The sequence below is a fragment of the Arachis ipaensis genome, chromosome B05, assembly GCF_000816755.2.
Source record: "Arachis ipaensis cultivar K30076 chromosome B05, Araip1.1, whole genome shotgun sequence".
NCBI classification, from domain to species: domain Eukaryota; kingdom Viridiplantae; phylum Streptophyta; class Magnoliopsida; order Fabales; family Fabaceae; genus Arachis; species Arachis ipaensis.
Genome location: NC_029789.2, coordinates 147604629 through 147619683, shown reverse-complemented (window position 1 = coordinate 147619683; position 15055 = coordinate 147604629). Strand labels below are relative to the sequence as shown.

Sequence of the window (15055 nt, the reverse complement as noted above, 5' to 3'; positions counted from 1 at the left end):
TTTATATAGTAATTTTAAAATATTTAAATTTTTTTAATTTTTATATTTTTAAATTTAAAATTAATTATTTAATCTATTTTAACAATTCAGACAATATCTTTTTAAGTACCATAACAAACACTAACTTATAAACAGTGTCAAAATATGTCATACCGTACTAGGTTCATGGAAAACCTGATTTTGCCAGGCCCAGGCTAGAGTTCACCGCTTTTCTGGGTCTCTGAACCCCTTTATAACTAAAAAAGAATTATTTTTGTTCTAGAATATATTAATGAGGTTTGGAGTCATGCCCCCAAACTCTTGCCAGAGGATCCTTATGAGAGGGCCCGGGTTCGTTTATGGGCCAACTATAATGATCGAATTAGGGGTGACAACCAGACAGATAGAGACGAATTTTTACCCTATCTAATCTTGTCCCATTTTATAATAATTCACATAAAATCTGTTTTATTTTTATTTGTGGGCAGTAAATTGTTGAATTTTAATCCATTCTGTAAGTACTTAGAGATATATATTAAAATATGTAGATGGTGGAGATTTTGATAAATTTTATAGTAAACTCCATTTTTCTAAATGCATGGAGGAAAAGAGATGCGTTGATTCCGTATCCCATTTTATAAGAGTGAAAAAGACACTTTTGTGCTACTTACTTGGCTAATGAATAATGATTGATGAGCCATGCGTTACTTTATTAAATAGAAGTCACAACTTAGCTAAAATTTTAATGAGTCCTTGACCCAAAATAAAATAGTAGATAAAATAGATAAATTTATAAAGTGAGTTAGTAATAATAATCACAAAAAGATATAAGTTTTTTTTTTCTCTTTTTGATTGCAAAATAGAACTTGTTAATAACTTTATATGTGTCATGCATTTTTAAAGTATATTTTTTATCCTTAAAGTTTGATAAAAATTTTAAAAATATTCCTAAATTTTATTTTATTTTAATTTTGTCCCAAAAATTTTTTATTTGCATCAATATACTCTTAACGTCTAATTTTTCAAAAAATTTAAGACCAATTCAACAATAATTTTATAAGAATAACCCTCAACACAAGTAAATCAAGCATAATTTTCATGCATTATTGTTAGATTGGTCTTAATTTTTTTTTTAAAATTTAGCCGGTAGGGGTATATTTGATGCAAATCGAAAATTTTTGGGACAAAATTGAAACAAAATAAAACTTAGAGGTATTTTTAAAATTTTTGTCAAACTTCAGGGACAAAAAGTATATTTACCCAAAAAAAATCATTAGATTCTTTTAATTTATTAGGTTGCGGCGAAAAAATTTAACAAACTTAGTTTAGATGTTTTTAACATTTTATAAGAAGTAAAAAATATCTATAACAACTGAATTTATTAATACTAGCGGTTCATCAGGCACGATATCGTGCCTGTTGAGCCGCTTTTTTATTGTTTTTAAGAAATTAATTTTATTTTTTTGTTAATATATCATTCACTCTTTAAATTTATTAGATAAGTATTTTTTATTTTAATATTGACGTGACCTTATTTATATCATATTTATTAAAATTAAAATTACTATAAAAATCTTTAAAATATTAAATTATAAAAGCTCACAATAAAGAGGTATATATATTATCAGAAAAAATATAATTTAAAAAATAACAATGATAACATATTGTTTGGACAAGCCAAAACTAGAGTTTATATAAAGTTTAAAGTTAGCAATATAATTAAAATAATTTTAAAATATTAGAGATAAAATTAATATTAGAGATATTTTTAAAGATAAAAAAAATATATTTATTATTAAGTTTATTTTCATTTTTTATATTATGATTGAATATTCTTAAAAAGCATACCATTTTTGTAAAGACTAATCATTTATTATAGTATGGTTTCCATTGAAAATAAATATGAGAATATGATAAATATGCCTATTTAGAGTTTAGACACCTACAAAATTAGATGGTTTGACAAACTTTGTATTAATACCTTTGCTAATAGGTTTAGCTTAAAATGTGATATAGAATTATAGATAATAAATTTTGGAAGTTCTATAATAAATTTTAAAGGATAAAGTATATTTTTTGTCTCTAAAATTTGATAAAAAATTTTAAAAATATTTTTAAGTTTTATTTTATTTTAATTTTGTCCCAAAAATTTTTGATTTGCATCAAATATACTTTTGACGGCTAAATTTTCAAAAAATTTAAGACCAATCTAACAATAATGTATGAAAATTATGCTTGATTTGCTTGTGTTGAGGGTTACTCTTATGAAATTGTTGTTGAATTGGCCTTAAATTTTTTAAAAAATTAGTCATCAAAGGTATATTTGATACAAATCGAAAACTTTTTGGACAAAATTGAAACAAATAAAACTTAGAAAATTTTTAAAACTTTTGTCAAACTTAAAGGACAAAAAATATACTTTACCCATTTTAAAATAATATTGATTTTATCATTTATTACAAAAATACAAATTTATTTTGCTTGTGGTATTTTCATAATTAAGTTCAATGCTTCATAATATAAAAAAAATTATAATATAATACAAATTTCAAATTTCAAATTTCAGTCGCTCATCATTTTCATATAATCATATTAATAAAAAAAATTATACTATACATAAGAAAACAAATTAAGTTGTGCAAGGTTCAAAATTCATTAATTATATATCAAATTATACCAACAAAAAAAATTAAAAAACAAAACCAATAAAACTGGTGCAATAATCAATTAAACAAAAGCTACAAAAAATTAATATTTAACTGTCGTTTTCTGTCTTTAGTTCTTTACAAAAGGTAGCTCAACATTTCACGGAAGTTTCAACGGAAATTTTACAAAAGTTTCAAAAGAAATTTTTGCATCTTCACTGAACCGTTCGAGCAGGCCCTCGATACTCATAGTGGTAAGGTCCGCCTTATCTCTTATCCGCACGCTCACCTGTCCAGTTTCTGCTTCCTGCTCTCCAACAACCAAGATGTAGTTGTACTGTGCTAGCTGAGCCTCTCGCACCTTCTTTCCAATCTTCCTATCTGTTAAATCAGCATCAACATGAAACCCTTTGCTGTAGATTTCATCTTTCACCTTCTCTGCATAAGCTTGTGATTTCTTCGACACAGGGCAAACAATTGCTTGACAAGGACTTAGCCAGAAGGGCCATTTACCCATGTAGTGCATTAAAAGTATGGCAAACATGCGCTCAACAGATCCTAGAATGGCCCTGTGTATCATGACAACAGGCCTCTCAATCTTGGCTTCATCCTCAGCCAAGTATTCCAACTTAAAAAAATTAGGTAGTTGGAAATCAAGCTGCAAAGTTGCACACTGAAATTTCCTACTCAATGAATCAGATACATTGATATCAATCTTTGGTCCATAGAATGCACCATCCCCTTCATTCAGCTGCCAAGGCTTCCCAAATTCATCCAGAGCTTCCTTAAGGGCACTTTCAGCTTTCTCCCATGTTGCTGTTTCTCCTAAGGAATTCTCTGGCCTCGTTGAAAGCTTGAGATCGTATGTGAAACCAAATATTTCATAGACATAATCGATGAACTTCAAGGCTTCTCTAACTTCATCCTTTATCTGAGACTCCCTGCAAAAAATATGTGCATCATCCTGCCGAAATCTCCTAACACGCGTCAATCCACTCAAAGCACCGCGAGCTCTATGCTTGAAGACCAAGCAGGGCCCTGGGCAATTCATTGGTTTCAGCCCAAATTCCTGCTTTTCAATCTCCAAGATAAACATGTTCTCTTTATAATTTGCAGCATGACCAGATTGCACCCAGAGATCCATGTTAAATACATTTGGAGATATGACCTCTTCATAGCCCCTGACTCTGTATTGACTCCGTATGAAATCCATCAATTTGTTGTATACCCGTGCAACATGTGGAAGGAAAAACCTACTTCCTGGGCTCGATTCATGACGAAAAAAACGCTCCTGTTTCACTCCCAAAATATACTTTGTAGCCTCCTCCAACTTAAGCAAATATTCCTTTAAAATCCTGTGATCATACTTTTTAGCCTCCTCCAACTTAAGCAAATATTCCTTTAAACTCTTCTGATCAGGATAAGATATGCCATAAACTCTTTGTAAAATAGCCCGAGCTTTGTTCCCCCTCCAATATGCTGAAGAAGCCTTCAAACAGGCAATTGCCTTAACAAAGGAAGTATTGGGTATATGTGGTCCACGACACAGATCTACTAGTGGACCACATCTGTATACTGTGATGGTTTTATCCGCAGGCAAATCATTGATAATTTCAACCTTGAACTCATTATCTGAAAACATCTCAAGTGCTTGATCACGTGTTACTTCAATGCGCTCAAAAGGTTGTTTCTCCCCAGCTGCCTTCAACGCCCCAGCCTCAATTTGCTTGCAATGATCATCATTCAATCCCAAGTCACCATAAAACCCATCATAATAAAAACCCTCTCCTCTTGTAGTACAAGGCCCAATGCAAAGCATGCATCCGTACCCCATCTCAAGCGACTGGCCAAGAATGTGAGCACTAGAGTGCCAGAAAGTGTCGCGGCCTTCGTCGTCTTCGAACTTGTAGATCCTGAGTTCGCAATCCTGCTCGAGAGGCCTGGCCATGTCCCATAGCACGCCATTGACCCTCGCGATGAGTGCGTTGTTGGCGAGGTTCTTCGAAATCTCTTTCGCCACATCGAAAGGCGTCGTTTGCCACTTGGCGGCGTCCTTGACCGTGCCGTCGGGAAGTGTGACCTTGATTGGATCCGGCGACAGTGAGAGGCGCTGGGTTTTCTGCTCGGCCTGGATGGACTCGAACATCTTGATACGCTTCGGAATGGCGGCGTTCAGATACTCATCGTCCTTGGGGTGGGGCACCATGGCGGTTACGGTGGAGTAAAAGAAACGGTTACGGCGGAGATTGTGGATAGCGTAGCGGCGGAGCATTTTCAATACCTGCAGTCAGAAACTCAGAACTCTTGTTAGTGAGGTTTAGGGTTTTTATTTTTATTTTTTTTTGGTTGACTAGTTTAGTATCTTGTTTTTAATAGGGCTGTACACGGATCGGATCGGATCGGATATAGCCTAAAATTCTATCCGATCTGTACTGTCCTCTTCGGATCGGATCGGATATGATATTCGCATTTTTTAGGTTGGATCCGATCCGATCTGATCCGTATACTTGCGGATCGGATCGGATATCGAGTATATCCGCATAATAAAAAAAAACAATTTTAAGATTTTGTTTGGCTGTTTTTACAAAAAAAATATCCAGAAAATTCATATTTCACCTGTTTAAACCTATTTACTTCTAAAATATTATCAATATCAAATCCACAATCCGATCCTATCATAGTGCGGATTAGATCTGATCCGATCCGATGACTCTGCGGATCGGATAATATCCGCAAAATTCGGATCGGATGCGGATTATTACCGCGAATATGCGGATATTATCCGATCCATGTGCAGCCCTAGTTTTTAACATGGTATCAGAGCCATGGTATCCTCCTTGAAGAGTATAGGTTGTTTTTCTTGCGGTGAAATCACCGTAGTTTTTGCACTTTTTTTTTAGGAATTTTTTCTTGACCTTTTTGTCACTCCTTTGATACTTTTTCACCTCACCGACTAGCCTATTCTCTCCGTCTTGTGTCTTTTTGAATCGAATGATCAAACACCAATGTCATCCGCTGTTTTCCTATTCTCATGAAGAAATCATATAGTTTTTGCTCTCTTTCGGCAGTTCCATCTGCGTTCTCTCGTGGCAGTTCCGTATGCGTTCTCTCGTGACAGTTCCGTCTGCGTTCTCTCGTGACAGTTCGGTCTGCGTTCTCTCGTGGCAGTTCCATCTGCGTTCTGTTTGTGTTCTCTCGTGGCAGTTTCGTCTGCGTTTTCTCGTGGCAGTGTCGTCTGCGTTTCGTATGTGTTTCCTTGTGGCAGTTCCATCTGCGTTTCTTTTCGGCAGTTCCGTCTGCACTTCCTTCAGACAAGCGGCAATTCCGTCTGCGCTTCCTTCAGACTAGCGGTAGTTCCATCTGCGCTTCCTTCCGGCAATTCCGTCTGCACCCGTTTTTATCAGTTTATGCAGTTTTTTTCTCTTTATTTTATTGTTTTAAATAAGTTTCAAACTCAAGTTTACTTGAGTTTGAGGGGGATGTTAGAATATAATTAAGATCAATTAGGATCAATTAGTATTATTTAGTATATCTGAATATTTATTATAAGATATTATGTCTTTATTATTATGATTCTCTTAGTACCTATAAATACCCTTTTATATTGTATCATTCTAGATAACTTGAATAAGACACATAAAGCCTTTCTCTAGTTTAGTCTCTTGTTTCTAACAATCTTAAACAATTTTTTTATTTTTATTTATTTTTTTTATTTTTAATCAAATTTCTAATAAAATTTAATAAATTTTTATGCTGTTAAGAGTTTTTGACTAAAAACAATCAAGAGTTAAAAAAGAAAAAAAAAAAACTCAAAATCAATAAAAGCGTAGCCTAAAAAAGACAAAAATGTGCCCTAAGAAACAGGAATTGAAAAAGTGGGCACCCACGCCCGACGAGAGGTACTCTAACACCCGACGACCTCGAATCACTCCCGGCAGACTCCCCAGCACACCCGTTGGCCTTCATTCCACGCCCGGTAGACCCCTCCAAGTCTTCATACATGCCTGGCGGCCTATATTCCACGCCTGGCGGGCTGCTTCTCTTGGAATATGTTTCGGGGCTTTTTCCGCAATTATTGAGTAAATCCCCATAATAGTCCCTAAGATTCGTTACCCAATATGATCCCTGAGATCCCAATTGCACCATTGTAATCCTTCAGATACGGCTCCGGGCACCATAATAGTTCCTGTACAATTTTTCGGTGATGAGTCATGATCGTCGATCTGATGTGTCACGAAGATGCCACGTTGGAGAGCCAAAACGTTGGCATTTTGGGTTGGCACCCCAATTTGGCAAAAACGTCGTCGTTTGGCCTAAAATAAAAATATGAAACGCTCTTCATCAAAAACACACCATGTCTTCGCTTGTCTTCTCCACTTCCATCCTCTGTCTTCTTCTTTTCTTCTTCTTCTTCATCCTCTCTTCATGAATGCCACTACCAGGGACGGATCCAGAAATAGTATCATGGGGGCCAATAACATATATAATATTAAAAAATTATGCAAAAAATTATATAATGTAAAATACATTACAAAAATATACTGATAGAGAATATATTTTAAAGTACAAAAAATATATATGTACTTTTTATTAACGAAGTGGTCGATTCCTCATTTCATAAAATTCATCGATAATAGAATTTGTATCAAATTTTTCTGCAATTTTCTTTTCAATATAATTAAAAGACAATTAGCAAGAAATTTATCTTTCATTTTGTTTTTGAATTATTCTTCACAATATTCATAGCTGAAAAAGAACTCTCAGTTGTAGTAGTTGAAACAGAGAAAATTAATATCAAATGAATCAAGAAGGACGCTCACAAGAAGAAAAAATATTTTTTTAATATTGTTACTTACTTTATTTAAAAAATATTAGTAATAATATTTTTCATATTTTTTTAATATTGTTACTTATTTTAAATATTAGAAATCATTAATATTTAAATTAGATTGGATTTTTATTTATATTAGACTAAATACTAAATAAATTAAAAAAAAAATTAAATCGTACTTAATAACTTATTACTATTAATCTTTTTTTTTTTAAAAGTTGGGGGGCCGAGGCCTCCACTCGCCCCCCTCCCCCCGTAAGTCCGTCTCTGGCCACTACCTTATGGTTCCATTGGTGAGGTTGAAATTCTTACACTCAAAAGATATCAAAATCAAGTTTTACTTCATCGTTCGTTTCCTCATACGTCAGAAACAAGAGATTCTACCATTTGTAAAGGTAATTTTTTTTATTCTTTTTTTGCAATGCATGATGATTTTTGTATATGCTTGTGTTGTGAGTGTGGTTGGAATTATGTTTTTTTTTTTTCTGTTACTATGGTTCTAGGGTTTGATTAGGTTGGGGTTTCATGAGATACTCTGTTTGATTATGGTCATGCTCTGTTTGAAAATAATGCTCTGTTACTTCCTTAGGGTTCCATTGGTGAGGTTGAAATTCTTGCACTCAGGGCTTTCTATTTTGAATTTAATACTTTTTGCTAGACAAAGACTACACAAGGAAAAAATAATCCTTTATGTTTTGCTGTAAAGTCCTCCATTTTGAGGCAACTTTGTTTAACATGCTCATGTTAATTGGCTGCCCTTTGTGTTATGTGACTAACTGTGTTAAGTTGAACCATTATCTTAATACAATTATCTTTTAAGTTTGAACCATTATCTTAATTCAGTGCTGGCTGATTTTCAATCACTTATACTGCCTTCTTTAACATATTACTGTTTTAATTAATTGAGTTATCCAAGTTTATATTCCATCAACAAACACCATTTAACAGTTTCTAATACCATAATCATATTATTATTTTTTACATATTGTTCATTCAATGAATACAGGGTACATACCACCAACTCTTTTAACTCAGGCTTTACAATACAGGATAACAATTAACACAATCAATACAGACACAACTAATACCAATAATTGGTTAACCAATTTTTTATTCCGGACATCTTCTTCTAATCTCCCAAGCCTCCAATCAAAGTTCATCTTCACTTCATGATTATCTCCATAAGATTCTGGTTTCTCAACTGGTTCATCCTGCCCAGTATCTGCCCACACAAAAAGCACATGTCATCTCTTTCTACTTGTCTGTAATCAAGCAAACATATAACATGCTCAAACTTCAAGGAAGAAGAATAAGAGAAGAACAGTCAGGTAGGTAGGAGCAATCATAATAACACAAGTAATACTGATAACTCACATTATAATTGGGACAACTAAAAAATAGTTTATTTGGGTTTGAATCTATCCCTGACCACCTGAGATCTGGCCGGCAGCCGCAACCGCACCATTCCGGCACCCCGGATCTTCTGCTCCTGTTTTGCGTTCTCGTCCGATGGCCACTGCACGGTGAACTAATAGAGCTTCCAGCTCTAGTGTTTCCACCACCCATCATGGATATTCACTTCCAGCTCCAAGAACAACAGCAACAACTAGAATGGAAAAACAACGATGAAGAAGAAGAAGAAATTAACTTACTGAACATTTGGGAATTTAGGGTTAAATATAGAGAGAGGGACCACATTGGGTATAAATTGAAACTTTGCCAGCTCAACTAGCCGTTGGCATCATCCAGCGTGGCAAAACGAGGCCACATCAGCGTCTTGCTGATGACTCATCACCGAAAAACTGTCCAGGGACTATTATGGTGCCCGGAGCCGTATCTGGAGGATTACAATGGTGCAATTGGGATCTCAGGGACCACATTGAATAACGACCCGAATCTCAAGAACCATTATGGGTATTTACTCCGCAATTATCTCTAATACAATCTTGGATTAAACACAATTACAACATTCAGATACAACAATTAAATCCCAAGCTTAATTATCCATATCATTAAAAGTCTTAATTATTAATTCTTTCTAAAAATATAAGGAATTTAATTCATTTAGAATTTAAATTGAATTGTTATTTTGAATTTCAATTTAAAGTCATCAAGTCCTCGGACTACTTTTTTTTTTTCTTTCACTTTTTTATGGGTGACTAATTCTTTGTTAAATGGTTAGGAGCTTTGTTTATGTTTTTTATGGGTTATTAATCTACGTTTATTTTATTTTAAAATTTTGCATTGATCTATTCATGATTGAGTTATTCATTTTTCATTCGGATTAGTAGTATCAAAATGTATGCTAATCTCTTTTGAATTCTTTTATTATAATTGAAAATTTTGATATTTGAATTAAAGTTTGAAAACTTTCACATTACTCTTTGAATTCGGCTAGAAATAGTGGTTGAATTAGTGTGCGACATATACATGATTTTCAATCACTCTAATTTTGAATAAGTGACATATAATTCGGATTAGAACAACTTCTGAAAATTGTATTTTTTTTTTTAAATTTAACTGGACATAACTAACTTGAATACGTGACATATAATTCGACCTAAAGTACTTTTAAATCTTATTTGAATCTAAAATCAATTTTTATACTTAATCTCTTGATTAATTAATTGACGAATAATTAATGCTTGAGAACTGAGGAGCTAAGGAATCAGTTACTAAAGGTTTTATCGTGAAAGATCTTTGCAAAGTTCAAGATAAGTAACCAAAGTTTGGTTTCTTTAAAAGTATAAACACCTCCGAAACCATTGACTCTCACTATCATTATTTTTTCTCAAATCATTATTCAAGCTCACTGCTCGTGGCGTTCAAGTATTCAAGATTCTCAAAACTCTCAACAAAATACACTCTTGCCTTCCTCATCAATCAAGTTTTGTTAATTTAACTAAACTTTTAATTTGATATTTACTTGTTTAATCCTTTAATTCTCGTGAAAACGATATCCGCTCATCATGGTATTACTTGAACGATTTGGTGCACTTGCTGGAATCTGTGAGCTTCAAATTTCGCTCATCAAAAAATTATGTGAGTTAATTTGAATTGTAAAAGATTTAACATTTTAGTTTAATCTACAGAACAATTTGACTCGCAGTTGTATTTTTCATACACCAAATTGAAGCGTTTAATATTTCATAAGCCAAAGTGATTCATCCGTATAATTGATATTATTTGTCACTTACGGCATAGCTTAAAAACATAAATATAAAAAGTATTGTAAAGAACAATGGTGAAAATTATATATAATCCATCACAAAATTCACCGAGAATCCAGACTCCTATTAACATCATTATTTTCCTGTACAAATTTGTGATATTGATATTACTAACTTTGATTTTACTAGCTTTGTTCAGATAATGCCAGCCAGCTATCGCATCCTCATATCGAAAGGAGAAGAGAAGCAAGCAAGATTTTCTTGACAAATCCAGCTTCTTCAACGGCTCCCACACCTGATTTCTGAGCTTTGGAACTTTAGTAGTTGACTAGTTGGATTGGAAGCACCAGACATGGAAATGAGTAGTCTTCATATGCTACTAAATTAAGTGCAGTTGTTTTAATGTGACATGTTGCCTTATGTAGGGTAAAGGAACAACCTCCTCATCCTGGTTTACAAATAAAAAGTTCTGTTTCTGTTTCAATTCCATATAAATAGTTAAATAGATAATTATAAATAAGGAAATAATATTGTCATTCTTATTTTAATGTCACTTTTTTTTGGTAAATTCTTACAAATATACAATGCAAAAATATTATGTAAGTTGAATTATAAAAAGGAAGAGTGACATTATTTTTTCCTATATACTTACTCGGCTAATTGCTATTCCCAACTCTATCTAATTATCTATCACTATCAAAATAAGACGCTCAACACGGTATCAAACCTTATTCTTAATTTATCTTCTTAAAANNNAATTAAAATAGTGTATGTACATGTCCAATATCCATGTCCTTTCTTCATAACTCAACACTATGTATGTTGCTTAGGAATTTATGTACATTCATAACTCAATACACGTATTGAATTACAAATTTATTGTTTTATGTTGATGGCCACATTTTTGAAGTGTAAGAGTAGAGTAATATTTAGAAATCAAGATGAAAATAACATAGAATCTTGAGATAAACAAAACTGTATAGAAATGAATTTGTTAACAACCGTATTGGAATGTGTTCAGCCAAGACAACAAGAACAATGAACACCACAATAACACTAATAAAATTTGTGATTTACTATAATCACTCAAACCTAAGAGTCTTCCAAAAAGATATGATTCCATTCTGTTTTCCAAATTTAACCCTTCAAGGATTGCTTTTCCTTAGCTTTTTGGATCTTCAAGACCTTCTTCACAATCTTTTGCTCTTCAACCAAAAAAGCGCGAATAATCCTACAGAATCATGGAGCACATAAGCAAGAAACACCAAAAAGTATATATTATAGAAGATATATCACTACGTTGAAAACAAACCTTTCCCTAACAGCGCTTCCAGACAAAACCCCTCCATATGCACGGTTCACAGTCCTGCGATTTCTAGGCAACCTTGATCTCTTGTATTCCGCCGGCCTCAAGTGTGGAATCTGCAATTATCAACCATAAATCACATTATAACAAAGTAACCTTAGTTGTAGACACCATTGTACAAACTTAAAAAAACAAAAGTTATATGCCTCAAATGTAAAAATACTCTTGTACAAACAAATCCCTTGCAGTAAAATACACTTGACAAAGCACGGTAAAAACATGTATGATGCATAAACATGTGCATATTCACTATGCTCTGGATAATTAAGCTGAGAGCCTTATCCCAATGATGGGCCAGTTGCATAGATCAAACAATGCCACTGCACCAATATCATGTTTGAACGAAACTCATCTTAAATATCAAGAATGTGAAATTCCACTCAGAGCTTGTTTGGAATGCTAGGAATTAGATTTCACTCAAGAGTTGAATTCTTTTTCTTGCTTTGGAACAACTAAAAATGAATGACTTGAATTCCTTTGAGAATTCCAATTCTCATTTATCCTTCATTTGTAAATCAGACCAAAAGGGGTCTGATTTCCAAATCAACTCTCACACTCTTCAAACTTGAATTCTATTCCATTAATATATTGTAGTCATTCCAAATCATGGAATTGAGTTTCAAATAGAAATGAATTCTTTTCTTAAAGGAAATAGAATTCTTTTCTCATGTTAAATGGTTTCCAAACAAGCTCTCAAGGAAAAGTATCAAAAAGCTAAAGTACTAAACAAGAATCAAACTTTCACAACAAGCTAAACTACTAAACAGGAATCTCATAAAATTAATTTGTACCCGCAACAGGCACAAATCGATTCAGTCTCATATCAAGACAAGTACAGCAACACAACGTTAACCTAAAGCTGCAAATGCCGGTTACATTTGTCCATCGACACAATATGATGCAAACCCATGGAGAGTTGCAGACTACCAGTTTTATCCTAAATGCAAAATAGCTCCATTTTAATAACTCTTCTCAGTGATCGAACTACACAGCTACCCGAACCCTAATGTAAACTCCTACAGTTCCCAGATTCTTCTAAAATGCATCAGTGCTCTCCAACCATGCATCTCCCACTACACAAACACTAGCAATTGAAAAATACAATTGAAATGCAAGAAAAAAAAACAAACAATTTCTACAGGGAACAACAAAGCACATCAAATTTATACGAAAAGGAGAAAAAGAAATAAAAATGGAAACAGAAAGAAAGAAAGAGGGACATACACCCTGAATCCTCTTGCCAGTGACGGGGCACTTAGGACCGCTGGCTCTCTTCTTGGTTGTCTGGTAAACGAGCTTGCCACCAGGAGTCTTCACCACTCTGTGTTGATTCGATTTCGTAGCATAGCTGTGGCGCTTCCGATAGGTAAGACGCTGCACCATCTTCTTTGATGTGCTCCCTCTGCTGCGTTAGGGTTTTTAGAAGAGAGGAGAAAAGGCGCCGCAGAGACGGATTATATGGTAGGGTACTTGATGAATGGATGAATTGAAATTGGCAATGACCTAGATCGGACGGTCATCATCTCATTTTGGACATTATACTTGCCTTTTTTTTTTTGTTCATCACATGGGCCATAAACAAGACCCACACCCACAGAAAGAACCGGTTACCACCTAACTCACTACACCACTAATAATACAACCACCCCAGCAAATGTTAATATTAAGAAGAAATATAAGGAGCTAATACCTGTACTGGATAATGTATATAATGGGGTTAATTTAAATTAAAATTAAATTAATATCATATGTTTATTATTTTTGGTATTCAGATGATTATTTTAAATAATATAGATGTATTGTATTTAATAAATTAATAGTATTTTATTATGGATGTTCGAATCTGTATTATAGCGGATGGTTACTTCTTGTATTGGGTCAAAGATTTAGTTCATTGTACACATTGTATACTTACTCCATTAGCTCCCTGGTAGAATTCTAATATTAATAGAAATTCAAGTGCAGTCAACTTCACATTGATAGTTGAAAACCGTTAGATAATTTGACTAAATTTTCATTTAACAGCTTTGGAGCAAGTCTTTGATTTCCATTGTTGAAGTGAGTATGCAGGAAGCAAAATTGGCCAAGGAGAAAATGCATGGGAGGTTAGCTTGTGGCCGACCGTTGCATCTTATCAGAAGCGGCATGGGACAGACAAGTCGTAGCGCAAAAATAGCCGCAATAAAGAACAAATTGAAATCCTTAGAGGAGGGTTCTAGGACCAAGAAGCAGAAGCAAAATGATGATATTTCTTGAACCAACCAAGTATGGACTATAAAATTGAAGGAGGCGCACGTATTGGTGGCACCCATAAACTAGAATGTCATATATTTGACTTAGCTTTTTTTTTTTTTAAGCCCGAAGCAATTTGCTTTATCATGACATTATATTAAGGAGGAATCTTCAAATTTAAAAGATGTACAAATATTAGTTTTGCACTACAATCATTGATTATTATTGTATCCACTTATTTGTATTACAAAGTAAGTTATACCTTGAGATAGGCAACTTTGATGATAAATAAACCAAAAGATTTACACCCAATTGATCCCAAAAGAATTTGAGATCTTCATTACGCAATAACAGCACACTACGCAATAACCACAACAAGCCAAACAGTAACTACCCTGAAACTAATTCCTGAACCTGTGCTTCTGTTTCTTGTATTTTATTTTATTTTATTTTAAAGCTTGAGGCAATTTACTTTATCACATGACATTATATCAAATTTAAGATAAGTACAAATATTAGTTTATATTTTAGAGATAAGCAACATTAATGATACATAAATCAAAAAATTAAAACAATTTACTTAAATAAAATATTTGAGATTCATATTTATGCAAATACAATAATTCTCGCGGTATATGAGGAGACCGAATTCTAAGTTTGTTTTTAAATTGTCAAAATAAATTTAAACCATATAAATGAGTCTAGATAATGAATAAATAATAAAAAAGTATTTATTGAGGTAAACTAATTTGTGTAGAGAATGTTTATTAAGATCAAGGAAGGGTGTGTAAAAAAATACAGATTTTGGATTTTAAACCAAATTCAAAACATT

The 15055-nt window shown here is 33.3% G+C and overlaps 3 protein-coding genes across 3 annotated transcripts in view; 1 reads left to right on the top strand and 2 right to left on the bottom strand.

The window, feature by feature from the left end:
* The window catches only part of LOC107642225 (probable RNA-binding protein 18), a 20156-nt gene extending 5906 nt beyond the window's left edge, over window positions 1–14250 (top strand). Inside the window, exon 6 of the mRNA XM_021103255.1 lies at window positions 14164–14250. Coding sequence (XP_020958914.1) covers window positions 14164–14247 — 84 coding nt within the window. The 3' untranslated portion in view covers window positions 14248–14250. The remainder of the gene's footprint in view (window positions 1–14163) is intronic.
* Window positions 2748–14814, bottom strand: LOC107641533 (threonine--tRNA ligase, mitochondrial 1-like). Its single transcript, XM_021103254.1, has 4 exons — window positions 14804–14814; window positions 3979–4927; window positions 2825–3933; window positions 2748–2781 (listed from the first exon to the last, which is right to left on the bottom strand). Exons 2-4 carry the CDS (start codon window positions 4894–4896, stop codon window positions 2763–2765), a joined length of 2046 nt encoding a protein of 681 aa, XP_020958913.1. The 5' UTR covers window positions 4897–4927; window positions 14804–14814; the 3' UTR covers window positions 2748–2762.
* LOC107644874 (60S ribosomal protein L34) lies at window positions 11552–13530 on the bottom strand. Its single transcript, XM_016348822.2, has 3 exons — window positions 13216–13530; window positions 11938–12047; window positions 11552–11856 (listed from the first exon to the last, which is right to left on the bottom strand). Exons 1-3 carry the CDS (start codon window positions 13372–13374, stop codon window positions 11763–11765), a joined length of 363 nt encoding a protein of 120 aa, XP_016204308.1. The 5' UTR covers window positions 13375–13530; the 3' UTR covers window positions 11552–11762.